This window comes from Strigops habroptila, chromosome 10 (assembly GCF_004027225.2).
Source record: "Strigops habroptila isolate Jane chromosome 10, bStrHab1.2.pri, whole genome shotgun sequence".
Lineage (NCBI taxonomy): Eukaryota > Metazoa > Chordata > Aves > Psittaciformes > Psittacidae > Strigops > Strigops habroptila.
In genome coordinates this window covers 37,191,259-37,213,340 of record NC_046359.1, presented here as the reverse complement: position 1 = coordinate 37,213,340, position 22,082 = coordinate 37,191,259, and the positions used below count along the sequence as shown (strand labels likewise).

At 40.5% G+C, this 22,082-nt stretch overlaps 2 protein-coding genes and 1 long non-coding RNA gene across 10 annotated transcripts in view; 1 reads left to right on the top strand and 2 right to left on the bottom strand.

The window, feature by feature from the left end:
* EPRS1 (glutamyl-prolyl-tRNA synthetase 1) overlaps positions 1 to 8,857 on the bottom strand; it is a 39,569-nt gene extending 30,712 nt beyond the window's left edge. For all 6 annotated transcript variants that reach the window (XM_030500046.1, XM_030500048.1, XM_030500050.1 and 3 more), the window contains exons 1-3: positions 8,720 to 8,857; positions 6,262 to 6,346; positions 1,736 to 1,835 (exon numbers count right to left, since the gene is read on the bottom strand). In XM_030500046.1, coding sequence (XP_030355906.1) covers positions 1,736 to 1,835; positions 6,262 to 6,346; positions 8,720 to 8,765 — 231 coding nt within the window. In that variant the 5' untranslated portion in view covers positions 8,766 to 8,857. The remainder of the gene's footprint in view (positions 1 to 1,735; positions 1,836 to 6,261; positions 6,347 to 8,719) is intronic.
* A 49-nt stretch (positions 8,858 to 8,906) lies between these two features.
* Positions 8,907 to 14,189, top strand: LOC115613947. 2 transcript variants are annotated; one of them, XR_003993575.1, is made up of 3 exons: positions 8,907 to 9,171; positions 12,163 to 12,277; positions 13,986 to 14,189. It is a non-coding gene; the product is annotated as an uncharacterized LOC115613947 (long non-coding RNA). The 2 variants fall into 2 exon arrangements; XR_003993574.1 differs by lacking the exon at positions 8,907 to 9,171 and adding an exon at positions 9,851 to 10,801.
* On the bottom strand, positions 11,292 to 22,073 carry BPNT1 (3'(2'), 5'-bisphosphate nucleotidase 1). 2 transcript variants are annotated; one of them, XM_030500044.1, is made up of 9 exons: positions 21,759 to 22,073; positions 18,050 to 18,174; positions 17,321 to 17,425; positions 16,994 to 17,101; positions 16,473 to 16,521; positions 15,406 to 15,497; positions 14,225 to 14,422; positions 13,328 to 13,433; positions 11,292 to 11,918 (listed from the first exon to the last, which is right to left on the bottom strand). In XM_030500044.1, exons 2-9 carry the CDS (start codon positions 18,164 to 18,166, stop codon positions 11,770 to 11,772), a joined length of 924 nt encoding a protein of 307 aa, XP_030355904.1. In that variant the 5' UTR covers positions 18,167 to 18,174; positions 21,759 to 22,073; the 3' UTR covers positions 11,292 to 11,769. The 2 variants fall into 2 exon arrangements, with proteins under 2 accessions (XP_030355904.1, XP_030355905.1); XM_030500045.1 differs by lacking the exons at positions 18,050 to 18,174; positions 21,759 to 22,073 and adding an exon at positions 17,879 to 17,997 and having other exon boundaries at positions 17,321 to 17,433.
* Between the last annotated feature and the right edge of the window lie 9 nt (positions 22,074 to 22,082).

Sequence of the window (22,082 nt, the reverse complement as noted above, 5' to 3'; positions counted from 1 at the left end):
TAAGTATATTGGACAATAAATCATAATATATACTCAAAGAACATTTAAAATAAAATATACTGAAACGTTCACCCAGTACTATACTAAACGATTAATTTTCTTCCTTGAGGATGTATTCAACCTGCTGAAAAACCAACTTTACTGAAGCTATTCCCATTGATAAAAATAACCAGCAGTTCTTAGGTACTTATTTATCACACACAGTATATAATAATCATCATTAGCCTTCAACTATTTAGATACCACATTTGTGACCTACTTGATCTTCCTGGTACTGCTATAGGATAAGTATGCCATTTTCGCCTCAGTCCCTATCTTCTCTGCCTCATCTCCCTTAAGAGTTGAAGAAATCGAATCCCTCCCCCACCTCATTTCCCTCCCCCCTCTCCCATAAAAAGAAATATATCTTGGTACATAAACAAAAACCCCCACATGAATCAGGCCCTTGGTAAAAAATGTAGCCCTGACTATAAATTGAATCCCTCAATCCTGTAAGAAACTAAGATTCTCTTCTAGTCCTCTGTCCTTACTTCATGTGCAAGTGTTCTGTAAACTGCATCAGGAATCCTTCCAATATTTGAGCTGACGTGGCAGGCACAGATGTAATTACACCACCACAGAATTCAGTCATTTGCAGTTATGCTCCAAAACATGTGCACCACAAATGCAGTTGTCACTGTACTTCTCAAAGCACAAGTTTACTTTTGAAAGACGCAGAAGTGAAACGAAGTATTTTATTAAAAATATCAATCTTGAAAGAGTGTTTGCAGAGGTCTCAGCTTAACTTAAAAACAAGAGCTTTGGTCAGAGAGTTTAAATAGCCTCAAGATAAGTACAACTTCTTAAATGCCTTACAAGCAATGCATTAAGACAATACACTAAGACAACACATCCCTTGAAACCAGCTATAAGGGGTGAAAAGTGATTCCTACTAGCTTCGAGTAGTTGTGGAAAAGAGCAGAATCAAGTCCTTCAGTCCCTCCTCAAATTTCAGAAGAAATAAATTTCAATTTATCTGCTAGTTTCAGCACCCAACTCAAAATTCAGTACATGATTATTCTGAGCTGGACTTCAGAAGAATTCCCTCTCATTTCACGCAATATCCATAGTTCCTAATAACTTCTTGTAATCTGTGTTAGCAAGGAATATCAAAAAAGATCCCTCTCCAGCACAAAATCGTGGCGCTCTCATGGCACCAGAAGGGAAACACTGTGGAATACATGACTTTACACAAGGGAACACTCCATCTATGTGGTGATGTGTTGACACATTTCACTGAATGAATGGTCAGGGCTTCGTCCACCATATGCAGCAAAAACTAATTCAGCATTTCAAGATCACACAGTGTTCCTTGGTGTTACACTGAAGTGTTACAAGGTAGTAACTGATGGCAGCAGAGCTGAGGAAAGTGAGGAGGGAACATTGCAGATTATCTCATTTCAACCTAAATTACGTTATTAAAGTGGCAGGTTCAGAGTTGTGGTTGCAGGGGCAGGATAAGGGCAACCCCTTCACAGCTCAGATTTATGACTCTTCTTCACAAGAAGGAGCAAGCTTAAGGAAACACAACCCTCAGTGTCCCATATAGTCGGAGCCTCAGTCTAACAATAAAATGCAGAACAATAGACACAAGTTCTTAAGCAAAAACAAAACAAAGAAACCAAATACTGTGCTCACAGGCCAAAAGAGAGGATGAAAAGGAAAAGAAAAAAAGAGAGACATGATTCCTTCTCACCTCAGTGTGTTCCAACAGATTTGAGCCATACAACCCAGCAGAACCAGCAACTCTAGCCAGGTAACGAGCTATTGAATTCACATCAGTAAATGAAACCTGCCTAAAGAAAGAAAGAGGCAAGATAAAGGTATGTTAAATTACTACCTCCAGTTCAAGTTTAATTGTACATAATTGAAACATGTGTAAAACAAAGCAAAATAATTTCTGGGTGAACCAACAGGTACCAGGTCACCAGAAAAAAAAAGCATCTAGCAAAAGGATGTACCAGTCTTTGCTTTTCTACCACCAGATGGAACAAGAAGCTTCTAAACATGAAGCAATTTTTTTTTAGATAGACAGAAATTAAAGAAATAAAACTCTGATTATTCTTTCAAAGACTAAACCACTCTCCACATGTGACAGAATGCGTAAGTACAACCTGAGCTACATCTTTTTCAGAACATAGGGAGCCAGATCAACATTTCTCTTTTCATACAATAAGGACAACTTTGAAAAGTTCCTCGAGAATCCATAAAGGAATCAAGAGGTTTCCACCCATGGTTTAAGGGCTATTATCAGGGAAAAAAAAACCCATTCATTTATTACTCACTTAACTCACACTTCACAGAGACTATCCCCCTGTTGAAGAAACTTGGCTGGCTGTGTTTCTGGTTTTTACTCAGTCTTCTCTAGATAAAAGACTAATTTGAATTTGGTTTTCCTTCTCAATAGATCTGGAAGTAAAAGTGCCTCCAAAGAGTATACTACTTTCTGTGTTTTAATCTCCCTTTTCTGCCTCACATACAGCATTACAAAGGCTGCATACTGATAGAAATCTGGCTTTAAATTAATCTAAGATAAATGTGAACATTTTCATTAAGAGTTACCAAAGATCTTTAGAAGAAAGATGTATCACAACCATCAATTCTCCAGAAAATACTCACCTCCACAGTATATAGGTATAAATTACAAAATCAGAGCTTCAATTGCTTCTAAACAAGCACTGACCATCAACAAAGAGTTCCTGTAAGCCTTCTATTCCACTCAATTCAATGGACTGAATGCTACACTTCAATTTGTCAAAACAAGGTTTCATTTCTGTTCTGTCATTGTTCTGTTCTTCCTCTTACACCCACTGTGTCCTTTTTAAGATTAAAAGAACTGTTGATAGCCCTCAAAGAGCCTTGCAAAAATCAATGGAAGTTCTGGAAAAGATATAGAAGACTTCTTGATATATTAACAATTATCCTAAGTCCCATTTTTAGTACAAATAGATCAGCCAGTCTCATTAGGTTCACTGCACTAAAACCTAAGGAACATAGTTCACTTGTAGGGTTTTTTTCCTTCTAGCTTTTCAAGCTTCTAGTATACAGAAGTTCCATTAAATATTACTAAAAGCAAAAGCCACAGGGGGGGACTTAACATACACAAAGTATGTCCTATTATAATTTCACACTGCTACCAGATTTTAATGAAGCTTTTTCAAACTGAGAGAAACAAAACCTTTCTAATACATCTGCATCTACACCAAGTCTGTGAAATGTGGTTTTATTGCTTTCACTAGTTCCTGTTAAAACAAATTCCTTTGATTACTGGAGCAAAACTGAATGAATGTATGAAATGTGACAAAGTTACTCTTAAGTTAAATGTTAGTTGTGCTTAAAAAGTCGTTTATTTTCTTTGGGGAAAAAAAAGATCTACTTTCACCCAAACATAGTGCTACTTGGCCTCCTTTCTTTGAAAGAGTTACAAAACATTAGGGCAGCTCTTTGCAACTAGTGCCTGCTAACTCCAGGGCTAAGAAAGAATAAACAGGGACAGTGTAACCTCACAGGCAAAGAGTGTCTCTCAAAAGTGATGTGCAATGCCACATAACTAAATACCAGGGCAAAGAAACAAGATGGAAAAGGCAAAAACCAATCAACCAACCCCCCAACAAAATAAACACAAACCAAAATGCAGAGAATCTGCAATTGTTTTAAATCATTATTTGAATGCATTTGTAAAAAGCACTGCAGTTCTGTGAAGAGTTTACAACTGCCTAAGAGTAATCCTGCTCTGATGTATGCATGTGCTTACAGCACAGGAAGGTTGTGCTGCAGTTTATCTGGTAAGATGCAGGTATACTAAAACATTCCATAAATCCATCAGTGTTTAGCAGAGTGGTTTGTTTAGGAGCTATTATCACACAAATTTGAAAGCAAAGGTTTCAAAAACAACCTTTAAAATTCATAATCTCAAATTAGCGCTAAACTTTACAGAGAACTAGCTGACAGCTAAATTAGTTTGTTACCAGATTTTAACTGTACTTCAAAATATAACCTAGAAGAATAGCAAATGAAATGTTCTCTCTTGTTCAAGTCATTAGAACTAATGTTTTCCTGGGGTGGGGGGGAAGTAAAATCAAAGTCTGAAATATCCCAAATGAATTTCAAGTCATGCCAAAATAAGACAGCTTCAGCAGAATTGATGCCATGAAATCCATTTACCAAAAGCATTAGCCGAGATAAGAGTTCAGCTGATGCTTCTCAAGTTACAGATACACTTTAAACAGACTTTAATATAGAGAATCAATTTTTTTAATGATTGTGCAACCGAGCAAGAGAGAATTAATACAATACTGAGGTTTGGAATAACTTCTTCAACATAATCTAAAGCCAGGGATGAGAGGACACTAACGCACAAAAAATTCCATCCGATGGAACCATGATTCTAGATATTACCCACACGTGACCAAAGTGCAGAGGAGGAGGTTTTGCTTTACATTTCTGACAATTTCCATTACAGCTAAAATGCCTGTTTATGCATTTGGGAAGAAAGCATGGCAATATGAGATATTCCCTTCTTCCCACTTCCCAAAATTCTTCCCACTGCAGAAGTGGGAAGAAGGCATGGCAATATGAAATTATTTAATAACATAACATTTCAAAGCCAAGTTCATAAATCTGTATTATTCCAAGATCATCCCCATGTGTCACAAGAGTGTATATCTTCTGGTATATTTATACACACACTGCTTAAAATGTGAAAGGAAAATGAAACCAAAACTAAGACTATTTCAGGGGAAACTCTCATGCAACTCAAAAATATCCGATTAATTCTCATTATGTAAGCTGTGTCCCACATATGCATAGCATATCCTGAAATTATTAACGCTGTACCAGCTGAGTCCCAATATAACCTACCACATTTCTCTTGCTTCAATCCAAAAAAATCACAAATTCAATGCCAGCACTAGACATAAAATCAGCTACTGGAGTAAGGAAAGAATGAACTCATATCTGAGTCCAAGTCTAACGTTTTAAACAAACTCATATCTGAGTTCGAGTCTAACGTTTTAAACAGAAAGCAATATTTGCACCAGTAAAACAATCATTATGATTGAAGATTGGGAATCATCCTCTCCTTCACTTTTTTGCAGAAATATGGACACAGTGACAAGCTCTTTCCTCTAAGGTTAGAAGACAGTGGAAAAGCTCGGTGTTAATTCATGAGGATCAGGTCAGGAGCTCTGCAACACAACATAAAAATACCATGTTGCGCTTGTAACCATTCTACAGACATTCAGGAATGCCAATTTATGATGCATTGGTGCCTTTAACAGCATCTTCTACTGAAATAGGTCACAAAATGCAAGTTTGTTTTTTGAAAGAACAGGGGAAAATTGCTGACAATCATGATTAAAAGCTTACACTTATAATCACTAATTCCAAACTCATCACAGCTTTAATAAACTTTAAGTTAGGAATGCAATGTTTATGGGTCAAAATATGTACTTTACTGGAGATACTAGACATCAGAGATTTCTACTAATAGGTCAGTGGTACTTAAGATATCATTATATCTCCTCTTGCTAGCCAGGTATTTTACCTGATATGGAAGCTAAGATGACAATGCAGCTTCCCAAAATTAACAGCATTAGTCCTGCATTTCTGATATGTGTACGATCCTACTCAGATCCTAAAACCCACCTTTGTTCCCAACTTGAAAATATTTATCCCAATGGAAGAGTATTTTTAGGAGGACAGACAATACATTTCCACAAAATTTTCCAAAAGTCTTTCTACAGGATGCAGGTGGATGGCATGGCATAGTGAATTAGCACTTTTCTGAGACAACACCATGCCTTCACTTATATGCAGCAGTGAGCCCAAAATAATGCCATAGAAACCTTTGACATTCATTCCAGCACATATGTACAAGGTCCAAGGAATCTTGTATATACCAGTCTCGCCTAATATAAAATGGCTTTGCTTTTGATAATCCATGGCACCTCAAAAAGGCATATACCTAAAGAACAAAGTGACTGGCAAAGCATAAAAGATTAGATGTAAGTGCATACAAATAAAAATACCAAAGCTTTTTCCATAAAGATCAAGTTTAGAATATATTGTAAATGTTCTGCCTGTGCTACAAAGAGACATCAGCGATGAATAAAACTGTATTCTTCTCTTCTTCCTACCTGTAAAGGTTACAGTCAATGTTACACCACGTGATTTCTAAAACTGCTGACCCAAAGCTGGAAGGAGAGATGCAAAGTCACTTACTCAGACACCCAGAGGATGGTTTCTTTGCCTTCTTCCACTGCAATTTCCACATCATTCTTCACATGCTCCACTGTCAGCAGAGCTCCTTTAAAAATAAAACAAGAGAAAAAGAAACTGAACTTTCTTCCAGGAAAGACATCTTTCATCATAGCAACAAAACAAGTACATTTCTTATTAAATAGGACCAGGTGACCAAACCGGCTCCTTCAAATAAGATTGTCCAGGAAAGAAATTAATGTTCAGTCTCATATGCAAGAGGCTTCTTATTCTTGGCAATCCTTACAGCTTCAAATTGATAATGTCCAGCATACAGCAATCTGCAGTGAGCTCAGCAAGTGTCAGCAGCAATACATTTTGCTTCCTAAGGGTATTGCAAAAATTAGTGCTGTTCCCCACTATAGGTGGGGAATGTAATCAAATTGCTTTCAATTATTGAGCAGGATAGTAATGTACTCCATCCTAGCCCTGACATATGCATCAAAGGAGATCAATTACTGAAGATACCAGTACTTTCTGCACAAGGACGAGACTATTTTTAACCTGATTTAATGTTTATGAAAAGATTAGCCGTTCAAACTGAAGAAACTCTATCCACGTAAAAGTGCAGGAAGCTTATACAGGGTTTTCAGAGTAAGTAGTTCACCAGAGTAAAGGAGAGTAAAGGGTGGCCTCTAGAAAATAAAAGAATTTTTGAAGGTTTTTGGCTACATCATCAACTGGAAGATAGTTCTGCCAATATTCAAACCGCCTTGATGCAAACCTGCTCTGATCTCGATGATCTATAGCATGACACAGTTGCTCAAACAAAGCACCAAGCTAACTTGGCTGTATTTCTGGATTGGCTCTGGTCCAGATTCAGCCTGTTAAGCGTAAGTAGAGGAGCTTGTGTTCTTTTGCTTTGCTCAGAAGCATGTACAAAGACAGCAAGTTTTTGCATAGGCAAGTATTACTTAAATTAACCTAGCCAAAGGACTATACTCTAGGTTCTGAAAGGCATCTAACCTGTTACAGTGTTCATAGTGTGCCGTGCACTCTATCTTCCCTAGAACAACACCCAGACTACCCAAGGCAGATGATGTGCAGATGATGTAAGCTATTAATACACTGGCCTAAATACAAAGCACTGGAGCTAGGAATTCCCTAGCTCTCACCTCTGCTCAGCTGCAGACCCTTCTTGTAGCATTAAGCTTTTACAACAGTAAGTCAAGGTTCTTCACCCATCAGTTACCTGTGGAAGTCAGGATGACATCCCTTACGCAATATGTTTGTAAGACATGTAAGTATTTTAATAACATGCATGGAAATGCTTTGAAGATGACAAGCATTACGCATACCGTGCTATATAATTAATACTAATAGCATTAAAAGCTACTTTTCCTAGTGCACAGAAGATGAATAGCACAAAGTAGGAATGAGTAGGATGAATATGCTTGTCTTCTCAATACAAATGTTTACTGAAGTGTTTCCTCTGTAACAGTTCTAAAATAATTATGTAATCTCCTGAATTACACCTTTAGTGCCACTCACCAGCTATCAGGAGATAAGAATCCTCCAAAGCCCCCCTAAACCCATGTTAATCAGCCCATATGGCATCATATCTTCTCTAGCAAATTGGTATAAACAAGTATCAGAATAAATGTTATTTAAAATCTGTACATCATTATACCTTAAATCAGTAGTTACGCAAGTTGTATTCAACTCTGAAATGTATTTAGGCATAACAGTATGAAAAAGAAATCAATAAACTGAGATGAAGAACGGGAAGAAAATATATTTTGAATAGTTAGAATGGAAAAGTGGTATGGAAGACATACAAATGGCAGTGAAGGAGGTTCTCACGTTTTTAAAGGCAAAATAACACCGAAGCAAGCGAAAAAGCAAGATTTTGCAGCGCAACTTTGAACTAGCTCCCCAGACGAGCCAGATTTTAGCAGCAGGCTAGAACCGACGAGGAAACATAGTTAGGCAGAGCTCACAAACAAGCAATCTGAATTCGGGCTGCCTCGAAACCGTGTCCTCAGCGCGCTAAGTAACCCGAGGGGTCCACCTATGACTCAGTTTCTTCAGCTCAAGTGCAAAGCAACCCGCCGGACCGGCCCTGCCCGGTGCCTGCAGCCCGGGGCCGGGCAGACGCGGCGGGGCGGCCGCTGCGCAGCACGACACGCGGCCGGCGCCTCCTCAGCACCCCAAGTACCGGCGGGTCCGGCGGGGACGTGCCTGCCACAGCGCCGTCCTGCGCCCCCCTCAGCGAGAAGGGGGTTCGCCCCAAGGGCCGCCTCCCCCGGTGCCGAGGCCGCCGCGGGCGCACGGCCGCAGAGGGCAGCACGGACACGGGCCCCCCCTCACACCTCACCCGTCCCCACACGCATGATGCAACACGGCGGCCCCGTGGGCGGTGAGGGGGCAGCATCCCGCCAGCCACGGCGGCGGGAAATAGGGGGGTGCGCCCCGCACTCACCGAGCGGAGGGCTGCTCGCGTTGACGGTGAGGCTCAGCGGCGCCATCCCGCCGACACCGCGCCGGAACCACGGCAGAGACTGAGGCGGGACGCGCGGCCGCGCCAGCAAGGCAAAGGGCCGGCTCGGCAGGCCCTGCCCTCCGCCGCGGGGCGGAGCCGCGTAGCGCCGCTTCCGTCGGCGGTGCATAAGGCGGAGGCAGCCATGACGGCGGAGGCAGCTGTGGCAGCGGAGCCCGACCGGAGGAGACGGGGAGGCTGGAGCTGGGTGCTAGCCCTGGGTGCTGTGTGGAGGGTGCCCCATCTCTCACTTTTCTGTCGGCCCCTGTGGGGCTGGGTGCTGGCGGTTCGCTCAGGCAGAGGCTTCCCGAGAGCTTAGCAGGAGCTGACCGTAACCCTCCTGAGGTAGATGTGTGGTGGTGGCCGTAGGGAGAGCTTCCGTCGCTTTTCTATCGGTAATGACACAAGGAACCCGAGCGATGCAACATATACCGACACGTGTGGTGCGGTGGTTCAGCCCGTTTTGTTACGCTGTGACTTGTTAGGCTCCTCGCAAACATGCGGATTTTGCAATGGGCCAAGCTAGTCTTGGAGTGAATTGCGAAAATGCTGTGTCAGCATTTTTTTCTTTATCAAGCTCACATTGTTGCAAGGACAATGCAGAGGTGTTTTTTTCCTCTCCATGTCTAATTTATAGATGGTACTACAGCACCTCATGTGCTAGCAGAGACATTATCAAGTGCTTGATTGGTGGATTGGTGCTGTTTTGTGCAGTGGGTGTAGTGGTACAGCCAGAGCGTGACTGTGCCTTACATGCTGGCTTTTATCCCAACTTCCCTCAACACTTGCCTGTGTTAGCAGTTTCACACTTTCTTTAAGTATGGAAAGCGGTTCCATACATAAGTGTCTTTATACATCAGGTAGGAGCTGTTGTATGCAGTGTGTTTTACTCCCACTAAGGTAACTGTAAATGGGCAGAGCAATAAATCACAGCAGAATTAGAAAGGAGCTTACATGGAGGAAATTTTCAAGCATATAGCAAGTTTCAGTTGAAAATAAGGATAAAGAAACACATATGAAATTGCTAACAGTGGGTTCTGTGATTTCTATTTTAATGTTGGATGGAAAGGTTTATTAAAGCAGGCTTTGTGTTGTCTGAATTGTTCTATGTTTTGTGTTAATGTGCTTTACAAATTCACGTGCAGATTTTGATGTGAATACTAAAGCATGCACATCCAAAAATCCTGCAGAAGGTAAAGGTGAGAATTATGTATAACTGAGGCACTGAAATGAGGTTAATCTTGTACTCGCTACGTGGTTCAGATTTCAGTAACAATATGTGGAATGATTAAACTTATAATGGGGCAAAATGTGAAGGCTCTAATTAAAGCAGGCTGAATCTCTGTTGCATGTTCTTACTAGTCATGAGCTTGAGGAAGGAGGAGAAAGGTGAAGCTGTAGATGAACGGATTAGATGCATATGTTGTTTCTATATATATATGCAGCTTTAATCCAGTGTCATGATAGCATTATGGACTGGCTAATGATGATAGAATGCAGTAAGTGGTAATCTTGCTAACTGATCTGTGTTATGATAAACTGATCTCACTAAGAGCTTCCTTAGATCCTTTTCCGTGTGTGAACATGGGGAGACTGGGAATGCTTTAGCAAGAGTTGCTTGCTGCAAATAGAGCCAGCTTTAAGCCAGTGAAGTCACATTGGTGATACCCTACTGTGAGGAAAGGATCTAATCTAAAGACTCTAAATAAACTGGAGTTGTTAAATACCTTCATGTGATGAAAGGAGAAAGAAGCAACTTGAACAGTGTTGAACACACTGAAGGATTTGGGTCACAAAATGTGAAGAAAACAAAGTACATAAGGGCTCCACTAGTTCAATATACTCCAGAGTCCTAAATTCAGCTTGAAGAGACATTATCTGTTTTGGCCAAGGTTGCCACTGTTAGCAACTCATATGTAACTTACTACTTGTTCTCTTTTGCGTTCACATAGACTGAACAGTTGAATCCTGCTTTCCTAAACCCCACACCTATGGGAAAGCTGACTGAAAGAGGCTCTCCAATTTGTAAGTTCATTTTAGGTGATCTTGTCATCTGGTCTCCTTCCCTAACATGCTGACGTTCCACAGGAGGGGGAAGTGGTAGTGGCAGGTTCCTGAGCTCTTGGGGCTGTTGGAAAGGCACCTGGACATAAAAAATTTCAAGTTCTGGCATTTAAGTTGTCCCTGTGTATGACAAAGTGACCTACCTAGGATGCTCTCCAAGACTGAGGTGACACAGACCCCAAGAGAGGCATTCCAGATCATCAGAGAGGTGCTGGGAACTCCTCTCCCCATTGCAGTTTCCTTGGGTTCTCCTCAACTGAGGTGTCCTGAACCTTCCTGTATTAATGCTTCACTGATCCTAAATTCATGCAGTGATCCAGGAACCTCTATTTGAGATGTTAGAGGCCCAGCTGGACTGGTCCTGGCTCCTGCAAAACTGACATCCCAGCTCTCCACAAACAGCAATCTCTGCTATCCCAAAACTGAGTCAGCAAATTCAAAGATTCACTTCTAAGAATCAAAACTATGAGCTTTATAAGAAATGGGCTAATCCATCCAGGCAGATTGTTAGTCCATTTGTACCTAACATAATAAATCCTTGTATGACTACATACAACAAAAAAACATTGAGCAACATCAGGAAAATGACTTACCATGATTTTGTGCCCTATTAAGATGATTTTTGGACTGCAGTATTATGATTAGCAGTATATTAAACATGGTCATGGAGAATGAATGCTCCCGAAGAATGAGGAAAACACCTATTCAAGAAATGTGACTGGTTTAATGTTTTCTGCTAAACACAGCAAAACAATCTGACCCAACATATACATATTGATTCTGTGTGCAGTTTGAAATTATTGAACACCTTAATGAAAGAATTCAGTTCAGACTCTCTAAAATAGTATTTCAGGCTCAGTTATCATCTCTCTCTCTTCTCCAAGCTCACTCTCTCAGCCTGCCAGGCCAAGTGAATATGCTTTATTGCTTCAAGGCACAAGAGATTGTTTAACGGTGTTAGGAATACGACTGGCATAATAGTCATAATTTCTCAAAGCAGCAAGGACCCCAGCAGAATTCATGTGTTTCACTTCCTTGTTATACTGAAATGGATTTCCATGGATATCAGTTATCTTGCCTGGAAAAAAAGAAAAAAAAATAATTCCAAAAATATTCCAGCAAACAAGAGTTGGAGAGAGAGAATGTATTTTATCAGTACAAGTGATACAACTGAAAAACCAGTCGTTGGTGTACACATGCCTGCCTTCAGATGTGAACTATCTTTGCTCCCAGTTTAAGTGCAACAGTGTTTTACTGACTGAAATCAAAAAAACTAATGGTTTTATTTTCTTTCATTAATACTTACATTCCTTGTGTTTCAGGAAAAGGAAAAAAACACCTCTCTCTTATGGATTAACTAAAATTCTTCCTGAATAGTTTTTACGTTGGCCATTGACAAGAAAGAAATAAATATCCTGAGTTCGAGTAAAAGCCAGGGTAAGTCTATACAACAAACTCTAACATAATATAGAAATACCCTATCTGGTTTTAAATGAGTTTCTAGAAATCACTTAGCAAGATCAACACAGATCTTTATGCAAGCTAATTTAACCACGACATCCCACATAACAAGGAGGCTAAATACAGCCCTGTGCTGCCCCAGATTGATTGGGGTTTTTGTGCATGAGCTAACCTGTTTAAAGCTATCCCAGTTACCAACACTAGAGACTGCAGATAATGTCATTATAAAGCCTGTTAGCATTGCTTGACAATTTAGGAGATCAAACCCCACAATTTTAGCATATGGTGGTAAAAGATTTATCAGCATGAACAGCAGCAAAAGTATAATACTTATATTCAAATTCTTGTCAGTGAGACTTTTCATAACTCCTCTAACCTCCTCCTCCTCCCTAGAAAGGAGAAGTGGCTTATGTTGGCTGGAGACCACTAATTTTGCTGAATTACAAAGAATCATAGAATGGTTTGGGTTGGAAAGGACCTTGAGATCATCTAGTTCCAACCCCCTGCCATGGGCCAGGGACGCCTCACACTGGACCATGGTGCCCAAGGCTCTGTCCAACCTGGCCTTGAACACTGCCAGGGATGGAGCATTCACCACTTCTCTGGGCAACCGGTGCCAGTGCCTCACCACCGTCAAAGTAAATTGCTTCTCCCTTGTATCTAACCTAAACCTCCCCTGTTGAAGTTTAAACCCATTATCCCTTGTCCTATCACTACAGTCCCTCATGAATGACTCTATTTTGGACTTTGTGCATCCAAGGAACAACTGCATTATTTGGCCTATTTCTGTTGTTTTAAAGAATTCTATGTCCACATAATATGTTACTGATACTAAACTACTACATCCACTTAGGACAGTGTGATTTTCCTGTGAAACAGTAGCCAACAGAAAGCAAGCCGTTTATTTTGGGCTATCCCTTTGAGTTACTGTTGATTTCAGAGGGCCTTCCCCCCCTGCCATGAAAAGTATAAGTAACTTCAAATTAAATCTCACTTATCTTGGGATTTTGAATGATATTAACTTACCTCCCACAGCATGTAGAATAGCTTCTGGTGCACATGTATCCCATTTCTTGCACCCAGGACTGGCAAATATATAAGCAGATGCGTTGCCTTCTATAAGCTGAATGACCTGTTAGGAAGAGTGGCAATCATTGCAAAGGGTCTAGGCATTTAGAAATGGGTAAGCACCAGGAAACAGGGATTAGATCAGTTCCTTTCCAATATTACAAGAAATTATATTAAGATTTAGAAAGCTATAGTGTATTACCATTCTGAGTGATCTATTTTGAATTGTTATGAATACGGTCTATTGGATGAAAATCTGATCTTAGTTTCAGAAACAAGAATTCCTAACTTGTGGAAGAACTAAATAAATAAAAGTGGAAATTATCTCCATGTTGTCTTGCACAAGTTGGTGAGAAGAGATTGGAGCGTCTGTTTTTGACAGCCATGACAAAACTAAGCTTTAAAAACTGTAGCAAATGGGTATTCCCTGTATGCAGAGAAGTTTTGCAAAGGAAACATCCCTCTGTGCTTCTATGTTTATCCTTTCATATAAGCTGCTTGACATTTGGAACCAAAACTGTATTAACATGAACGGGAGGAAATGTCTAATAGTTGTGATGTAACTCAATTCCCATTTAGTCATTCTGGACTTACAACTTCTTATTTTCTCCCCTAGAAACAAAATCCAGCACAAGATGGACGTGAGCTATGACCAGCATGGCCTCTGTTATCAGTATCCTGTACCAAATTCTCTCTACCTTATAGCAGACTGAATGCTAGGAAGAGAAGTTGTGCTGGGAAAGGAGGAGGAAGTCTCCTCTACATTCATGCAAGTAAGTGATTTCTTTAAAAACTCCTTCTCTTTCCCAAAGGTACTACCTCCCAGTAAAGACAAAAGATTTGGACTTTTCATACCTTGTTTCCTGCTCCTCCAACTCTGATGACACTGTCTGGATTCAAAGCACTGATGCACTCATTTACCAGGGCACTGCTGTGAGAGCGGGTGGTAATGATGATGTGTTTCCCAGCAGGTGCTTCTGTGAGCTGAAATCCAAAGGCACCTATGCCCAGGACTCCCCAGATTGTCCTGCCCAGCACAGCATCAGGTCCTGCCTACAAAAAAGGTACACAGGTCCAGTTGATGGTTAATCACAGTGATCAGCATTTAAAGCACAAATGGAAGGAGTACTTAGAGATGTCTTTGTGTATCAGAGAGTATAATACTAATACTAGGTTATACATTTAAACTACTCTAGAGCTCAGAGTGAGAAATTGCCTCTAAGGCAATGACATTGTTTACCCTTTTCTTATCTGTGACATTGTGGTGGTGCATTACATCCTGCCTCCAATGACTGATGTTAACATTTGTGTATTTCTGTATTTCAGGCACAACCTGTAACTGAAAATATCATATCATTTTAAGTGTTTTGTCATACGTATCACACAGAACATATAGAATCAGCTGATGATATGCATTACATCAGCTCAAGAGCTTTTTCTTTAAATTCTACAAAGTTTAATCAATCAGGCTGCACCAGGAGCTTTTTTCGCCAGCACAGATAATACTGATATAATCTCAAAACATGTTTAAATGCTTGTAGATTGGCCATCCTGGACTTATTCCTGAAACCTGGCCTGATATACTCCAACCCAGCTGTCAGTGACAGGTACGCTTGGTTTACTACTTGGTTTACTACAGGGCTGCAGATTTATGGCAGTTACCACAAATCACAAATGCACCTACTGCATGGATTTACTAGAGAGTTTATAGCAAAGACTGCAAAAGCACTGATCTGTACTTGTTTTACAGCATGTACTCTGTATTTACTGTAGTTATATGTACAGTATATATTTAAGATATAGTGTATTACACAAGCCTCGGGATTCAGTATGGCTGTTAGTAGATCCCTGAGATTCAGTTCCTGGAAACAAACATTCAAAATTGTATATATTTAATAAAAACACCACCACCATATAATCCAACATTAAGTCCACTATGTGCTGCTTTTCAGTTGAAAGTGTGCTAATTAGAAATGGCTTAGAAGAGACAGTCAGAAGTCATCTAATGCTTTTAAACAAATCAATGCATTTAATACCTCATAGTTGTAATATGGCTGGTTAATAACTCCTGCTATTGCTTTGCCTCCATAAGCAATTCCAATAAGAACCGTGACGTGGTCAAGGAGACCTGTACAGAAATCATGAATGTAGTTAATGCTTGAAAAACAGGAAGTATATATATTTAACAAGAGCCCCTTCAATAGATATCCACATTGATATGCAGGGTGGTATCTTAAAAATGCAAATACTAATCAGGATTTTCAGGTGCAATAGGTTGGTTGATGCAATTTTTTTAGTCATTTAGCCTTGAGGTCTGCAAAGAAAAATGCCCCAGATAGAATTCTTTTAATAGAACTATGTTATAATTAACACAAAATGAGGAAGAAGTTTAAAGATACAACTAAATGGAAGTATATGATGACATTCTTCTATAACTGTGGTGTGATTTCTTTAGTGGTATTCAAAACTAGCAATTTGTTGACAGTTGTACATCTCTCTTCCTGAAAAGGGGAAAAAAAATCTGCCTAAAAGATTTCACATTAATCAAGCAAAAGATGCAGCAAGAGGTTTCAGCATACTGTTTCTTGAGGTTTTCTTTTGTTTTCTTCATTTTAGGGTCTATTTCTATGGACACAAATTAGGTTTTGCTGAAAACAGTTTCTTGGTATAACTGGAGAATTATGATTTGCAGGAAGATGTTTTTTTATTTATAAAGAGCTACAAATACAACTCTGGTATTTTGGTTGTTTGAAGAGGAGGATGTAAATATAATGAGCACATTCCTGTGTGATTTACTCCCTCAATTGAAAGTATATGTGAAATTGTAAGCTTGGCTTAAAGCTTAAGACAACCTGCCAGCAATCAAAGGCAGCCCTTTGCTCCCTGAAATGACAAAAACTGGTGGGCACTCAGTTATATTCAATACTGGTTAGAACTGAATGGAATGATGAAAAAAATCCATAGAACTCAAAGTAAAGAAACAACATCAGCCTTATGAAACAATATTGTGTCTAACTTCTATCATAAAACTATCTACATGTACATGCTACTTTATTACATTCCTTTTTTGGTTTGAATCAACAGAATTAAAGGAGAAGCCAACCTTCAGTGTACTCCTTGGTTCCGTCCAAGGGATCAACCCATATTACAAGCTATAAAAATACAAGAAAAAGGAAAATTAACAAATACAAATGATGGAAGTTATCATGCAAAGCATATATTTTACTGTAGTGCTTTTATTTCCTCACAGCAGTAAATACAGAAAAAGCTCTTTCCACAGAAAAGCTTAAAAACTGCCTAGAATGTCTCAGCAAATACCTTTATAGAGGTATGAAGGCTTAAACTTAACATGGAAATGACATTATTATGTCTAAAGTAGATAAATTAATTTGAATCACAAGTTGCAAGAAGCAAATGTCCATTTCCCATTATTGCACATAAGGAATATGCAGCATTTCCAGCTCTGGAGGTGTGATTCTCATAATTACATTTCAGTTTTCAAACCAAAAAGAAGAACTTGCAAAACTGAAGTAACCTTTTTTCTTAATACATTCTTAGCTAAAATCAATAAGTAATATAGATGTAGTGTAAAATATGAAGACGTGTATAGCATTACCACATTACCTCTTCCTCTTTAATTCCTGTGTACTGAGCAGGACAAGTTTTCTTCAGGATTTCTTCACAGTGACCATGTTCAATTAGTTCCTCAGTTACCTCATCACTGGGCAGTTCCTAACAAAAGGATTCTTAGAATTATCAGAAAAAGATGTTGGGCTCACCTCAGTTTGCCTTAAGAACTGTGGATTTACTTGTGGCTTGCTTGATAAAGCTAATGCAATGGAAAGGTGAAAAGGAATGGAAATATTTTCAATAGGTTATTTCCTAACACCTGCCAAAGATATTCCACTGCAAGTTACTAAACTGTTAGTATGAAATCAACTAGGTACTTACTTCTTCTCCTATGATTGTCACCTTGGGAAACTTCTGTGCCAGGGAAGCACAAATGCTCATTTGTACCAGTCGGTCAGCTTTGGTCTGCAAGTCATTAGCTCCAGTCTGTCAAAGGATGGATGAGAATTTGTGTGTTTCAAAGCAACAACAAAAAACCCAGCAGTACCATGGCCCACGTGTCGTGTTGAATATCTACCTTGTAATGAAAAAGAGGTATAATTTGATAAATCATCAACCTAGTAAGTGATCCTGAGAGAGGCAGGCTAAAAACTGAAACAGCAGTTTCTCTGTACACCCCAAAGCTAAGATAGGCTGCTGTGATATCAGAAGAATATTTACATGCCATTTTCTTCTCATGTAGTGGTACAATCTTACTGAATATGTATTTGTGCAGATACTGCGCTATGTACAGAGTAAATTAATATAGGTATGATCACAGATAAGAGGGAAAAGCAAAAATGACATGCTATCCAAAGCTTGAGTTTTGTGAGGGGAATCAGGACAAAACTGAGATGTTTCTTTTCAGTGTCTGAATATTCTTCAGAAATACGTGTCAAGAGACACTTCTCCAGTGCTCTTTTAATCCTTTGATAAGGAATATTTCTTATATCTGAGAGGCGAGGACTGTATTTCCTTCCCTAGTTGCTGATCTTTGAAAATACCACTTTGACCTGTATCTAAATCGACATTAGTAAGAGAAATTTAATTGGAACAAAGTAAAAGTAATACCTTCTCCACTACGCCCAGATCTCCTGTAGCCATTACGTTTCTAACAATTGTTGCAGCTTTTTCTGCTGCAGAATATGCAGAGGCAACCACACGCATGAGCAGAGCTGGAGAAGCCATGCTGAAAGCTGAAAGGAAACAAAAAGCAAACTTAGAATCATAGAATGGTTTGGGTTGGAAAGGACCTTAAGATCATCTAGTTCCAACCTCCTGCCACGGGCAGGGACACCTCACACTAGAGCATGTTGCCCAAAGCTCTGTCCAGCCTGGCCTTGAACACTGCCAGGGATGGGGCATTCACCACTTCTTGTATATTTCTCTCCCAGAGAAGACAAGAAGGAAATATTTTACTTAACATTCCAAACGGATGCAGTTAAAGCTGAGTAGGAGGGGCTATGTGGGTTACTTCCAGTGAGCAGTAAGGAAGTGAGCTTTGATGTTTTAAAAAATACATTAAATATGTATAAAGCTACTTGAGACAAGTTTTCAAACACCCATGCTTTGTCTGATAGAGAACCTAGTTCTCCTGACTAAAATAAAATCTGACATGAAACAAGAAAAGCAGAAGAAATTCTTTATCATAAATGTTAGGAAAAGCGTAGTCTACTACTAGTCTATCTTTATTTGTTGAAATATAAAACAGGCTTTTGTAGATGGCCTAATTGTGGGCATAAAGTAGGTTAATGATAAACAGATACTGCAAACCTGTATGTGGAAGTCTGTTCACCTAAAGTTTACCATCCTTTCTGTATTTCTCTAACTTCTCTTGTTTTCTCTAAGGAAATCCTCTTCCCCTCAACACTGCATGTCTTGTCATTCTTCCTACTGTAGTCTTCTGCATCTGTTCCCCAGCACACATCAGTGCAATTCACTGTGCCTTCCATTCCCAAATAGAATAACAATCACTCTTGCAAAAGGCTGACAATCATCCATTCCTCCCAGCTTCTCTCTACCTCAGGAAAAAGAAGTATGGATCACCAGGCTGTAGTCTTTCAAATTCAGAGCTAATTGCTTTTTATGTTTTCCTGACAGATCTTTCTGTCTGTGTAGATTATATGCGTTTCAGGTTGGGCTCACATGTGCAATATGCTTCCAATTTAACACTTGAGCACAGAGCTAGACAAAAATACAGAGGGACTCATTAATCACCACATAGAAGACTGTATTAGGCTTCCCTCAATCAATATTTGCAGCATTTGCAGCAAGTATTGCATAAGTTGCACTAGTAGGTCATTAGACAATATTCTTCCTTTCTTGCTTGAGAACTCTACTCAGTAAAGTGTAATAAAATGAGGTGATAAGGCTAGCTACTGTAGATGATACTGATGTGACCTCAAGTTCACATCTTTACAGTTTACAGCAAACAGCCACGTTAGAGATATCAAAATCCCCAGTTTACCTAGTTTAGGAACTTTTCCAGCACTTTAGAAACACTGTATGGGTATGTCTAAAGCCAGAAGATCTCTGAAGCTAAAAGAATAGAGTCAGTGTGTAAGAACATTAAAAAAGCACAGCTGCTACTGTTTTTTATTACCTACTGCTCACGGATGGGAGCAAAGTGCTCTGGAGTCCTGTAAAGTAGCCAAGGTCTGTACCCAAAGTACACTTGGGCTATCCTGGACTGGTAACAATGGTTACAGAGGAGATTGCTGAAACACTACCTGTGGCAAAAAGCAGCTCTCAAACAATTGAAAGTTGTAGAGCAAATACGTGCCATAACACATGGGAAGAAAGATACTATTTTAAGTATATACTATCATGTGAAACAAGTTGAAGGAAAGTTGAATGTAGTTCATTCCATACTGAAAATATCTGGACTAGGAGAACTTCGGAGAGACAGTAAAAAAGTTAGCATGTTAGATGGGAAGTTTGGGTTAAAGAATTGAGCTCAGAAGAGGATACTTAAGATTTTATGCTCAGCTTCTCATTCTTCATTTGACCCTTTACTGTGCGTTTGATCCTGCTTTGTAAAATGAAGTTAAAACTTTATTCTTTTAAAGGCTTTATTTAATGTTTGCAGAAAGTTGAAAAAACTTCAGAAAACAGTACAGAAATCTTGTCTTACATTCTTGAAGCTTGAGCCAAGGTGTTTCTTGGACATCCTTAAGGCAAACTTAAGAAATATACTTTCTTTCTGCAGTGAACCTATACCTGAAATCTCTAAGCAAACCTTAACATTAAAATATTCTTACAAAAACCAAGATTTATTGATAGGAACTAAAATGGGAGGTTCAGCACCCCCTCCTCTCCAATACACAGTAACTAGCTAATGAAGTCCAAAGTACCTTATTGCTGCAAAAGACAACTTCAATTTTCACAGGGCTGCACCTCCTCTGTGGCACGTTTTCTGGTGTATTGGACCTTCTTGGTTAGGTAAGCGTGTGCACTACTTGCCCATAAGTTTCTCATGTCCAACTTTTTTATCTCAAATTAAGTAGCCTATTTATAAGTTTATGGCTCTTTCTGATGAGGGCAATGTCTAATGTACACTTCCACGAGTTGCTGAAGGGCCTGGAGCACAGGTCTGGTGAGGAATGGCTGAGGAATGGCTGGGGGTTTAGTCTGGAGAAGGCTCAGGGGGGATCTTATCGCTCTCTACAACTGCCTGAAAGGAGGATGGAGCCAGGAGGTGGCTGCTGTCTTCTCCCAGGTAACATGTGAGAGGGCTGTAGCTGTGCCAGGGGAGGTTTCGACTGGGTAATAGGAACAATTCCTTCCCCCAAAAGGTAGTCAGGCACTGGAACAGGCTGCCCAGGAAAGTGCTGGAATCACCGTCCCTGGAAGTGCTCAAAAACGGTGTAGACGAGGCCCTCAGTGCCATGGGTTAGTGGTGGCCTTGGCAGTGCTGGGGAACAATTGGGCTTGATGATCTTAAAGGCCTTATTCCACCTAGCTGATTCTATGAAAACATCCAAGAATATACGGCTTGCTTTGGACAAACAAGTTTGACCCTTACAAAGCTGTGCAGTTTACAAAGATTGCACAGCAGCTATCCCTCAAATCAAATTTGTGTATTATTTCCAAAACCAAAAAAAAAGGTCCTCCAAAAAAAAAGACCATCCAGCCTCCCTCCTCGCCTAGCAGCCAAACAGCTGAATGGTCCCAACTTGACAAATGAGCCTGCTTTGGCACCCGCTAAAACAAAGGAGTGCTCCAGTTCCTGTTACACATTTTTAACTTCGAAATATTTAAGTATGGCTACAATTAACTTACCAAAACAAGCGTGAAGAAATTGTTGATGTTGCTATCTCAGTGCCTTTTCTGCAAACATCTGTAGTTTCCCTTGATGAAAGGAGAAGGCGGATGTCTCACAGAGCTTGCTTTACAGTGTGAGTGCTGAGCTAGGACTTCTTTCCGTGAGCTCTTCAAAGCCCAGATGATGAAAGCTCTCTATTCCTTTACCATAAACTTCAGCTCACATTTAGTAAAAGATAAACTTTTCATTCTGTGTAATGTGAGGAAACGGTATTTACCCAAAAGCGGGTTAGGGCTCGGAGTGGGAATGCCGCTTCCAGGGGGAAAGGGCTGCGCTACCTCATTTCACCCAAGTGCTTTGAGTTTGTATTGAAAATAATCATCATTTTTTCAAAGCCTGTTCCTGATTCTCTTGTAATTAGGGCTCCCTGCGGTGCCCCGCCGCAGCGCCGCGCTCTCAGTGCGTTTCGCCGACCACCGCACAACGCACCACAAGCTGCCGCCGCAGCAAACTCACCGTCCCGGCTGTGCTCCCGTCGCTCCCGGCAGCGTCCCCGGCACCCCTCCGCTCACCGGCAGCGTGCGGCCGCCCTGAGTCCTTCCGGTGCCTCCTTTGCCGCGGGGTACCCGCAGTCGAGGCCGCGCCGCCGCAGCCGAGAGCTCACCGCTGCGCTCCCCTCACCGGCGCCGCCCGCTGCAGGCTGAGCTCGCCGCGGTCGCGTCAGGGAGGCGCCTTTCCACACCGAGCCCGAACACCCCAGCTCCTCCCGGCTCCGCGGAGCGCCGCCCCGCTGCGCCGTCCCCTCGCCCGCCCTCCGAGGCCAAACGCGTTGCTCCGTGG